General features: G+C 35.1%; 1 protein-coding gene across 1 annotated transcript; it reads left to right on the forward strand.

Annotated features, from left to right (window-relative positions):
- The first annotated feature begins 8,689 nt into the window (after nucleotides 1–8,689).
- Nucleotides 8,690–11,971, forward strand: LOC140548013 (hatching enzyme 1.2-like). The gene is made up of 8 exons (XM_072671361.1): nucleotides 8,690–8,761; nucleotides 8,930–8,945; nucleotides 9,027–9,092; nucleotides 9,704–9,862; nucleotides 9,950–10,067; nucleotides 10,230–10,408; nucleotides 11,674–11,755; nucleotides 11,845–11,971. Exons 1-8 carry the CDS (start codon nucleotides 8,690–8,692, stop codon nucleotides 11,969–11,971), a joined length of 819 nt encoding a protein of 272 aa, XP_072527462.1.
- Nucleotides 11,972–12,268: the final 297 nt, after the last annotated feature.

Raw genomic sequence — 12,268 nt, forward strand, 5'->3', positions numbered from 1 at the left:
TACATTTACAAGATACTTGTCCTCAGATACATTTACAAGATACAACTCAGTATGTTTAAATACATTAAATATGTGTGTATGACCAGGTTTGGTTATCACAAATGGACCTGCAAAGGATTCATACCAACCATCTTAACATAGGAAATCCTTAGTTTGTGAGTTTTTGCTTGGAAATCCTGAGTTTTGCTCCTGTTTTAGTGTCTTATAGGTTGTGATGTGAACTTGCTAACCACTAACTACATTAACTCCATGATTATAGAGGTTCAGTTGTCACTGGGGGAAACTTAGCAGCAGACTACCAGTTGATCTGTCTTATTTAAAAGAACTATAAATCTTGGTATCTATATATGAGAAAAATATCTGGAGGCAAACTGAACGTGTTTAGGGATGAAACTTCCAAGTATAGCATGGTCCTGAAATTGCTCCTCTTGCTCTACTTTCTACACTGAGCTAGGATTCATATGGTTTTTACTGTGTTGTAAGGGAGCAAGTCAGCAGAATGTTGAATGGCAGAACTGGGTTCTAAAAGAAAAAATAATAGGGCTGTAAAAGAAAATAGTAAAATGAGATGGCAGATGTGAATGACATGATGGAACCGAAACAGGAGCTTTTATTATTATTATTATTATTATTATTATTATATTAGTCGTTCTAAGGTAAGACCATCATCCTTACAAGCCATAAATTTATTGCAAAAAGTAACCACTAATGCAGATTCATTTAAACTGCTGCTTGCTGCCAGTGTATAAAAATCCAGAGCATGATCAGCAGTGATGGCATAGTTACCATGAAAAAGTAATCGGATTTCTAATTACTGATTACTTCTTTTTGTAAGTATGTTTGTTACTTTATTGATTACTTGATTTTAAAGGTAACTAAGATTATAAGTTACTTAACTACTGCCTGACCAACTTCTTTAACTCTCCCCCACAGTGACTTGGATAAATAACTGTAATCTGATTACTGGATTGGAAATAGTAACTTGTTAGATTACTCATTACTGAAAAAAGTGGTGAGTTTAGAGTAATGTGTTACTGACATCACTGGTAATCAGTACCTTGACGGAGTAGTTGTCCCTGAGAGCGACCTTCATCAGGGTGATCAAAAACAGCTATAAAAACATTTATGTTAAAACGTGTTATATTAGTAGGCCCAATCAGTCAGTCAGACAAGAGATCAAAAATGAAATAAGAGACTTATTTGAACTAGACTGTGAATTGGCTAAATAAATGGAACACGGTATCCCATTGGGTGTTCCAGTGTATTTCTTTGGTGTATTTCTCACAGCAAACATGCTAGTTTCAAAGTGCGTAGGGGCAGCAACAACAGGGACAGCAGCGACAGCAGTCTGGGAGGAATCACGGGCAGTATAGTCCACAGAGTCAGGAGGCAAACCCGGGAGTTTGACAGATTCCGTATTTCAACAGCAATCTCTGCTTCTTCCGATACAGAAAAATCACTCAAGGATGTATGTATTGTAATAAAACCGGATTGCCCAAGTTATGTGTAACAGGTTTGGATGGCCAAATGCATTTGGTTACACAATGAGCTTTATGTTTTTCTTTATTTTGAGGTTTATGAAAGCTATGACACAAAGAAGAGCATTTTGAGCTGTTGTCAGTTTATTTAAACTGAAACTCTGCCTGACCGTCATCCATTCTCAGTGTCTCTGCAGACTCTCATCATCCTCATCCTGCTGTTGCTGCTGGGTTTCACTCTAGTGCAGAGTCGCTCTGTAAAGGTGAGCACACACACACACACACACACACATTTTGGAAAGTGAAACAACATTTTCCAACATATTTTCTTCTTTAATAAAGATGAGTAATCATTTGAGTGTTGGTTGCTCTAAACTAGGCTTTCATTAAAGGAAGCTTTGAAGAGACTGGTGAGCTGTTTTTACTTTATGCTGTCCAGATTATTAGAAATGATTAATTAAGTTTCTGTATCTGAAATAAACATTGTTAACTTCTTTCTCAATTAATTAATTCACAGATATCACAGTTATCTGTCTCAGCTATAATTAAAAGAGCTAATAAAAGCATTGGTAAGACTGCAAATGGTTTTACCATTCATTTAGCAATTAAGCAGTACTGTCAGCATGTGAAATCATGAAGGAGGCCTATTAGACAAAGGAGATCTAGTAAACACACCTGAATAATTCATCTCATTGTGACAGTTATCCAAAAAATGGTGAAAATGACAGATTCTGATGTCATTCCGCATATTTCCCTCTCATCTGTGACTTTTTTATATTCTTTGAGCGATGGAAGAAACATGTCTGTAAAAGAGATTTGTGACTACTTATAAGCAAATATATGGTGTTATGTCATATCATAAATAATATGTTATTATAAATGTAATAACATGCTTATAGATGCATTTATAAAACATTAATTATAAAGTATTAATGTGAAGCATTAGATGTATTGAATAGTTTTAAGACGTATTCACTTGCTGAGATTGTTGGCAGTGTATCACTGTATAAAGTTATGCTCCTACTTTTTTGTCCTACTCTAGGAATTAAACAATGATGTTGTTTTAAAAGTTGTATTTTTTAAAGTTAAATTTGAATGCAGTGGATAAAGCCCACTTTCCACACAAGAAAGTCTCTGGATAATGGGTTATAAAATGCAGCGCAGTGTCTTTTTCGAGAGCCAGGGTACAAGTGGCCCAAAAGCAGGGATGGAAAGGTCTATGTACCCTACTTCATTAATAACTAGTACAGTGAGTAACACTTCTTACCTGGAATAAAATAATTGTGTGCCCCCCCCTTTCTATTTAACAAATTACTATTATCTCCCATACAAGACCTGATGAAAAAAATCTCTTTGAGAATGTTCTGAGAACCTTTGATAACATCACATGCATCCGATTCAGACCGTTATATATATATATATATATATATATATATATATATATATATATATATATATAACCATGTACATAATGTTTCTAACACAGCCGATTTTGTCTCTGGGCTGTAATTCTTACAGTAGCTGTCTCTACAAACATGTTATACAGCATGAGCTCCTCCATGCTTTGGACCATCATGAACATGACCTCAGTGGCCGTGACCAGCCCAAGTACTCTTGGAAGAGACGGGTCTTGAAGGAAGTACAGAGGGTACAGACGGGTCTTGAAGGAAGTACATTTCAAGTCCTATTCATAAAGTTAATGTGGTGGTTTTCAGTGTACTGCTGTCTTACTTTCCATTTTACCATTCAAAGCTTTAAATAATGTTAGCAATTTACAAAAAAAAGACCCTGGTTGCAGCACAAATGTATTTTCTGAATTATATGTCAAATTAAGCAAGTAAACAGTTTACATTTAGCTAATTAAAAATTGCAAAGTGCCAATGTCCCTTGAGCAAGACCCTTAACCCTCTATGCTCCCCAGGTGCTGCAGTGTAGGCTGCCCACCACTCCAGGAATGTGTGTTCACTGTATCATATATACATTTACTTTCTTTCTATCTCAAAGAACAAACTATTATAATAAGATTATAAATCTATATTATATAGAAATTATATAATCTTCTTATAATTATATTATTATAATATTCATGTTATTTGTATACTCATAGGACTAGAATATGCCTGAGAAAGCCAACACCAACAACTTGGGCACACCTTATGACTATGCTTCTATTATGCACTCTATTATATTCTATTATGAATGTACAGTTGTCTAGTGGCCAGTGTATCACTTCTCAGCTGATTTCAAACATATTTTATGTTTATGAGGCAACTGATGTGACTTTTGTAGGTTCAGACATGCTTTCTCTTGGAATGGTGAGCCAACCATCATCCCCATTCCAAATAATAATGTGGCCATTGAGCTTTCCACTGAGATAAATGCCAGTGACTCTGTATTAAGAAGGTTTACTGTGGTGGACCATAGTGTCTCTTAAAAGGTTAAATGCATCTAAAATGCTTCCCCACTATCTAATAGTAAAGTCTGGTAATTAAATGCTTTGAAATATGATCCTGTTTTGTTTTGCACAGAACTGGAAAGGTTATGCAGCTCATCTGTTTTTGACCTTTGGAAACCTTTCTTTGACACTCTTATTCTCATCTTAATATGTGATCTGGAGTGTTTTAAATGATGCTATGCTATGCAAATAAAGTTGAACTGAACTGCTTTCACAATCCATAGTTTTTTCAGTATTTTAACACTTATCACTTATCAAATTCATCTATAACAACACTATACCATACTTTTTTATTTTTACAGTGGCTTTAAATATGGTTCAGTTATGGTTCAGTTAGACAGAATAAAAATATAGTTAAGGATAAACATTGTATTATGCTGCTCTGTTGTCATTTAAAAAAATACTTCAGTCAAATAGTTCTAATGTTATTGAAAAAGGCCTCAAAAATGAATCATTTTCACTAGTGGTCTCTGAAAAAGATTCAGGCATTCAAGTGTAATAAGCTGCTAGTAGAGTACATTCTTATAGGGGGGTTCACAAACAGGAGAAACAATTATGATTCATTCAAATGATGTTATTATGTTACTTACAGAAAAGAAACATTTATATTTACATTTAAGGCATTTACTCAGAAAATATCCTTTGATAGTTTGTATTGCAAAGTTGTTTCATTTGTCCATGTGGTCAGCTGTTAACTTTAGTCAAGCTGGAAGCTGCAAAATTCAGCATGACTGTAGACAGGTTTATTTGGAACTCTGATGGTTGTGCCTTTAAATCAGGCAGAGACAGTAGACTGTGCCAAGGAGATGTTAAAGATGTTCGTGATGGTGGCAGCCAGTTGGTTGGCACACGCTTTTAGGACTCTTTCTAGGATTCCATCCGGACTGGCCTCTTTCCGAGTTGAGACCTGCATTAATGCTCTCCTCACCGTTCTGTAGCCAGTATGAGTGTCTCATCCATGGAGACACTTATACTGGCTACAGGGCAGGACAGTGGTGGGTAGCTGCACCTGATCCTTGGTAACCCTCTTTGATATTCAAGTAGATGTGATCCAACAGTGTTTGATTCATTAAACTGTAAAGTGACATTGAGACTTATGAGAGAATTTTTTTATTTGAATGTAACTCTCTCACACACATACATCATATTCTCTCATACTCACTATCCCACTCTCTCACACTATCATTCTCTCACATACACTAAAACCTGTTATACTCACTATAACATGCATACCATCATACTCTTTCGCATATCTATCTATCACCCACTCTCAGGGAGTATCTGATTGACTAACAGGTTTGTTTCAGACTTGTTTATACTTATTCTGAATAACTTTTTTTGTAAAAAGAAATGTTCTGCTCTGCTCTTGCTGTCTTTTCTGAGTCCTCTTGGGGAAATGTACAGTTAAATAGCTAAAGAGATTGTAGCCAGTCGGCTAAGGTTAGATTTTAGCCTAGCAAATAAACAGTGTGCCAACAATTGTGGCTTAAAGGTTTTTTTTTTGCAACAAATGGTGGTTCTACAAACTATCTGCTTTGCCACTGTACTGCTTAACAGCTAATATAATTCACTTTAAAGAGAATAGAAACATTTGCCAGATTTAGCTTATCTGAAACAGTCTGCAGTACAAATACACTATAGTGTTGTGATCTTTACACATGTGTTTACACAAATGAGGACGTTACGCTGGTTTAATTTAACCATACAAGTGCAGCTTGAGTCAATGTTAGGCCACTAGTGGTTGCCAGGCTGAATTCAACAATTTTTTTACTCTTGCCAGTTAGTTTCAGTTTGAAATCAGAAGTCTTTTTTAATAATTTTAACAAAGTTTACATGATAATGAAACACTACTGGGCCATTAAGTCAGTGCTCATATGTCACTGTTTCAGAAATTTGTCTTCCATTCAGCAGTGATATTATTTATAGTGCCCTCCAAAATCTTTGGGACGGTATGATATGCCCATCTGTTTTAAAATTCAAATTCAAATTAATTGAGTGAAAAAAAAACAGTGAAAATGAGACATTGTTTAGACCTTGGGATTACCAAAGTCAATTGTGTGGAATATCATGAAGAACACACTGGTGAGCTCCTTAATGGTAAAGGGACTAGCAGGCCAAAGAAGACCTCCACTGCTGATGGCAGAAGAATCCTCGCTAATCTTTAGAAAAATCCTCAGTTGTCTGCCCAACAGATCCGAAATAGCCTTTGGGAGGCTGGTGTATATTTCTCAGGGACTACTATCCACATAAGACTTCATAATGAGGTGTTCTTGGAAGGACTTGAGACTCATGACCACTGTCTTCCTGCAATTTATGAAACATTTCATTACAATCAAAAGTACAGAGTCTGACAGTTGTCAGTGCCCCTCTGCTCTCTTCCCTAGACAAAGAAAAGCCTCATGTTTTCACACAATTGACATTGGTAATCCCAAGGTCTAAACAATGTCTCAAATGTTTTTATTCTTGTTTTAGCCCTTTTGACTTTCATCGGCACAGCTCTTGTTCTTGTGTTGAACAATAGCAACTGCAGACTCCAAAGATGTTTGAAAGGTTAGAAGCAATGTATGTCTACACCAATGGGGTGATTGAGCACATCTTGAGTAATCATAAACACCTGTTAAGCCAAATGTCTAAAACATTAGGATGCCCTGAAATGAGGGGGCTGTATAAAAAGGTTTTGTAACTTTAAATATGAAGAAAAACATGTATTTGTCCCACGCATTATGGAGGGCACAGTGCCATTAATGACTATTTGTTTAAACTATTGAAATATATATTTTCTTATCTGCCCATGGTAATGTGTATTTACTATATTATATGTAAGATTAACATAAAAACAGAAGACAAAAAAGTCAGCCAATTCTTTTGAAGCGAGTTAGGAGTCTGTTCTTTTTGGGAATTTTCACTCACTCTTTCCTGCAACACTTCTAATTCTGCAATATTATTGGGTTATCCTGCATACATAGCATGTATAAAATCTACCCACAAATTTTCAGTCAGGTTCAAGTTAGGCTCAATTAGATTCACAATCACTTTGAATAAGTCCATTGGTTGAGACTGAAGTGAAGGTGTTTTAGTTAATGATATCAAGACCTTTGCATAAAACTGGTTTGTATGGGAGAGCAGTGAGAAAAAAAACATTAAGTAAGCAGAAACTGATTCAAGTACATCTGAAGTTTGGCTTAAAAGTAACATTAGGGATCTAGCTAGAATGTGGGACAAGGTTTTGATAAAAAAAATGGAGCTTCTTGGTAGGAATTCAAAACGCAACGTGTAGCGCAAATCTATTGCTAATTGTTTCAATTCAACAACAGACACCATCTCTAACTCTTTCATACACTCCTGCTATTAGAGAAGGTTATTTAATGCAATGGGTAGCAACTAATATAACAAATATTAAAGTAAACACATACTTTGCCAGGTATCGATTGTCTAATACAGTCTGTAGTCAAATATAATGTAAAGTTATGTACTGCAATCTCACAAAACCCCTTCACATTGTGGAAGTGAAGTGTTTGCAAAAATGAGGAAGTTATGCTATGTTATGGTTTGAGTCAACATTAGACCACTAGCTGTTGTCAGGCTGGCCTTAAATGTTGCAGTATTCTGTGGTTTGAAGTTTTTTGCGGGAAACGACAGACTCTTTGGCAACATAACCCATACATACAAATCCAAGCAAAATAAAACTTTTTCTGAACCTTTTTCTAAATTTCCAATTTTCTGTATTTAAATCAATTTGACCTGAAATACAATTAAATGTTTATATATTTTATATTTACTATTGAGCAAACTATCCAACATTAAGACTATTGGTGATCAATCCTGCACAATAGATTGGATAAATTCTGTTGCATTTCTTCTTACAAAACTATTTCAAAGTTATGTTTGTGAAAATCAGTTTTGGCATGAATGACTCTTTTTAGGTCTTTCCACAGCATTTCGACTCTGACATTCTTCTGTAAAATGTGCTTTTTGAATACAGAATTCATCAGTCCATCTCTAATGGTAAGCCTTTCTGGACCACAAATTATGAGACCACCATATGTTGACACTTGTCTTTGACTGTAGCTTAACAAAGCATATAAAAGGCTTAGTGAACTTAAAGTGCATCATGTTGACTGAAAATAACATGACTTATTTCAGTTGTTTAGTGAAGTTAAGATTTCTTGTCTGAGAATATTTTTTGTTCAATAAACACAAAAACAAAGAAAATCTCTTTTAGAAAATCTTTTCTAAAACAGGATTTATTTAACAGCCTGAACAAAGTAATAAATATATTCTTTAAAACAGGCAAATGTAAGTTGCCTGCACAAATATACTTTAGAACAGAATGACAACCAATGTAGTTGAGATACATTCTCAACAATTGATTTTTTACAATGTACATGGACCAGTTTGTGTCAGGTAAAAAGCAAATTATATAGTCAAACTATACTTTTTGAATGCAGGCATGACTGAAAATGTAGCCTGACTTTTTATAATGCTCCTGTGATTGCGTTTTTCCCAGTATCTTATTACTAATTATAATTTGAAGTGGGCGATTGTGTGCATGTAAGCATAATTATGGTCCTTTCTAGAGGATGATCAGCAATAATAATAAATAATGTTGCTCCAGCTTTCATGATTTGGCTTATCTGAGGTTTCCGACAGCTTAGAGAGCAAGTGCAAGTGGGAGGTCTGAACCTGTTGCTAGTGTTTATAAACCAAATCTCTGCTCAAGCACTTTCCATTCTCAGTGTCTCTGTAAACTCTCATCATGCATCTGTCTGTTCCTCTCATTCTGTTGCTGCTGTTGGGTTTCAGTCCAGCTCACAGTCGCTCTGTAAAGGTGAGCTCACACATCAACATTTTCATAAATGTGAAATCCAGAATTAACTTAATACTTTGAGCAAATATGTAATTATTGCAATGCAATGTTTAAATATAATAATAATGTTAAAATAAATTTCAAAAATGACAAAAAAATAATACTCTACAATAGGCTTTCCAAAAAGAGGGCACAGAAAAGACTGGTAAGATATTTTTACTCATGAAATTCTGATGTAAATTTAAAATGATAAATGTTGCTCACTTTCATCACAATTTATTCACAGGGAACAACATTGTGGAGGATGATTTCTCTGTGTCAGCTATAATTGAAAGAGCTAATAAGAATGTTGGTAAGAGTGCAGATTTATTTTTCTCCTCCTGGCCATCTAAATAACATGATTCACAGTCTGTTACTCTGAAATTCCAAGAGTAAATGCCATATATTTGATTGCACCGTAATGTTAGCAATGAATAAATCACTGGTGTTTTTATGTTGTAATGTTGCTGGGAGGAGCTGTCAATGCATAAACGTATTACCTAAGGGTGTGTAGTAGCTAAGCCGAGGTGCTGATCTAGTGGAGGAGAGGCTATTTAGGCTATGCTGACACTTGTATGTGGCTGTAGCTTAACAAAGCATATAAGTGAACTTATATTGCATAGTGTATCATGTTGACTTTTTTATTTTATTTATTTATATTCAGACTTATTTCAGTAGTTTCAGTAAGGTTAAGATTTCTTAGAGAATATTTTTTTGTTCAATAAACACAAAAACAATCATTTTCTAAAACAGGATTTATTTAACAGCCTGAACAAAGTAATCAATATTGTTTGAACAGGAAAATGTAGGTTGCCTGCACAAATATACTTAAGAACAGAATGACAACCAATGTAGTTGTTAAGATAACTAAGAATGTGAATGTTGTAATGTTGGGTAGGTTTATAATCCCCCTGTTTTACACAGGACAGACACCAGGAGATCCTACAATCTGGTTTGGTGATATTGTTGTGGCTGATGGATTACAGAATGCAGATCAGTGCACTTCTAGAGAGCCAGGTTGCAAGTGGCTCAAAAATAGTGATGGGAACGTCTACATACCCTTCATCATTTCCAACCACTACTGTAAGTGAAACGCCTCACCTGGCTTGGAAAAATATTACATCCCTTCCCCTTTTTCTTTCTGGCAATCTAACTTTATTTACTTGACAGGTCCCAAAGAAAAAAGTGTAATCAAAGACGCTCTGAAGTCGTTTGAAAATTCCACCTGCATCCGTTTCATACCTCGTGATAAAGAGGAAGACTACATCCACATTCAGAGTCTCTCAGGGTATTTAAACTTGAGTGATAGTTTTTCAAATGCTAAATCATTAAATATTTATGTCAGATGTAATAATGTGTATTGAACTTAAGACTTATTCCACCCAAAAGGAAAAATAAATCTGCTATAATTTTATCCATGCTATATTTTTTTATTGATGTGACCCCCCAGGTGCTTCTCCACTGTGGGTCGCAGGGGGGGAGAGCAGACTTTGTCTTTGGCACGGAGAGGATGTCTCTACGAACATGTGATACAGCATGAGGTCCTCCATGCTCTGGGTTTCCGCCATGAGCAGAACCGCAGGGACCGTGATGAGCATGTCCGAATCGTCTATGAAAACATCATCCCAGGTGAGAGGAATGGAATAGAACAAAAGCACCACTTCAAAACATTTTTTTAATTACTCTGGGAGCTTTTGATGTTCTAACAAATATGTGCACATTCTGCACATAATCAATCTTAATTACAGCCTTACTAATAGAAAACTGTAGTTGCCAGTTTAGTAACTACACCTACCTTGCACTAACTCTCATTGGCTATTTATAGGTACACCTGCCATGTAGGTGCATTTTTTAGCAGTGGCTTGTTTAAGGGAAATGTTAATTCGAAATATTACTGGCCACATGAGTCCCTCCCCTTAAACTAAAGCTTGTATTTGATTGATTATTAGGCTGTCAATCCTGGATAGGTAATAGGTACCCTTTTTTTATAAATCAGTAGAAGATGGTTGTTCTGTACTGGTATTCCTGGTCATTTTAACTATTAAACACATTATGATTTTTTATTATGAAAAAGATTTTATTTTAAAATCTTGATTAATGATGAATATTTTTTGTAAATACTGCATGGCTTTTTGACACATCACCATGCTCCACTGGGCAGAAAAAATAATACTAAAAATATGTATAGCTGTTTCTTCTGCCCTCCCATCTAGAGACCCTCTCTGATACTTTAAATTACGTTACTTATATAATTAGGAGTCAGATTAAATCAATAATTATATTTATGCATTTAGCCTTCTCCAGTCCAGTCTGTCATTAGGCTGGGCTTCTGGGATAGTGATATATATAGGGAAAAATCCCTGGTATTTACAGTCAAGTCTAAATTCTGAGATCACATCAATTTTTAAACATTTTTTTAAAAACTGGAAATAAACAAGAAAAGGTTTGAGAAAAAGAATGACCATAAAATGAGGAGGAGATATTCTGCACTATTTCTGGATCACTATTTGATCATTTTTATCTAGTCTCATCTCTCCCATTGATGCTCAGCTGTATTTGACCTACTCATCAGAACTCACCAAAAGCCTGCTGTTATTAAAGCAGATGGGGTACTAATACTACATTTATGTTACAATGTAAAATATTCTACTTTTCAGTCAAATTGTTCTGCTATCATTTGTAATGAAAAACTTTGTATTCAATGAAAACAGAAATGGCAAAATGAAAATGGTCTCAAGCTTTTGGGCCTCACTGTATTTTTTTTTTTTTTTTCAGTCATTCAGTAAGTACTGCTAGTAGAGTAAATTCTTATGAGAGGTTTGTAAACAGATGAAAAACAGGTTGAAAAATAAATGATCAAATAATTCAAATTCTTTTAATGAATTAATTTACAGGAAAGGAACATAACTTTAAAAAACGTAACACCAACAACTTGGGCACCCCTTATGACTATGGTTCAGTGATGCACTACGGAAGGTAAACTTTCCCTTTAATCTCAGTCATTTCAAAATATATCCACACTGTTAACCACTGAGGACACTGATATGAGCATGTGTGGGTTTTAGGGATGCTTTCTCCAAGAACGGTCAGCCAACCATTGTCCCCATCCCAGATGAGAATGTGGCTGTTGGACATGCTAAAGAGATGAATGCCAATGACATCTTGCGTGTCAAAAAGCTCTACTGTGGTTAATCATAGTCTCTTATGAAAATATCATGAAATGTAATTTAGTTCTCAGAAGAAGAGCTTAAGAAGCTTTGAAATGCTCTGATATCATTTTTATTTAGAAGAGTGTTTTAAGACTAGCTTAGTTGCTTTTGCTATACAATTCAACTGGAATTTCAGTGTTTTCAATGTTTCTGAAAATGTTATAAAAGTATATTGGCTTCAGATGTGATGTGTTTGAATAATGAACAAAGAGAATAGAATTTAGCTACTATGAGTGAGCAAAATACGTCTTTATTATACGTATTGTTTAATGTTAGCCTG

Source organism: Salminus brasiliensis, chromosome 25 (genome assembly GCF_030463535.1).
Source record: "Salminus brasiliensis chromosome 25, fSalBra1.hap2, whole genome shotgun sequence".
Taxonomy (NCBI): domain Eukaryota; kingdom Metazoa; phylum Chordata; class Actinopteri; order Characiformes; family Bryconidae; genus Salminus; species Salminus brasiliensis.

Coding starts and splice junctions, on each gene's coding strand:
- LOC140548013 (XM_072671361.1), top strand. CDS start 8,690: ATGCATCTGTCTGTTCCTCTCATTCTGTTGCTGCTGTTGGGTTTCAGT. Junction 9,093..9,703: donor AAGAGCTAATAAGAATGTTG/GTAAGAGTGCAG, acceptor TGTTTTACACAG/GACAGACACCAGGAGATCCT. Junction 10,409..11,673: donor CTATGAAAACATCATCCCAG/GTGAGAGGAATG, acceptor ATTAATTTACAG/GAAAGGAACATAACTTTAAA.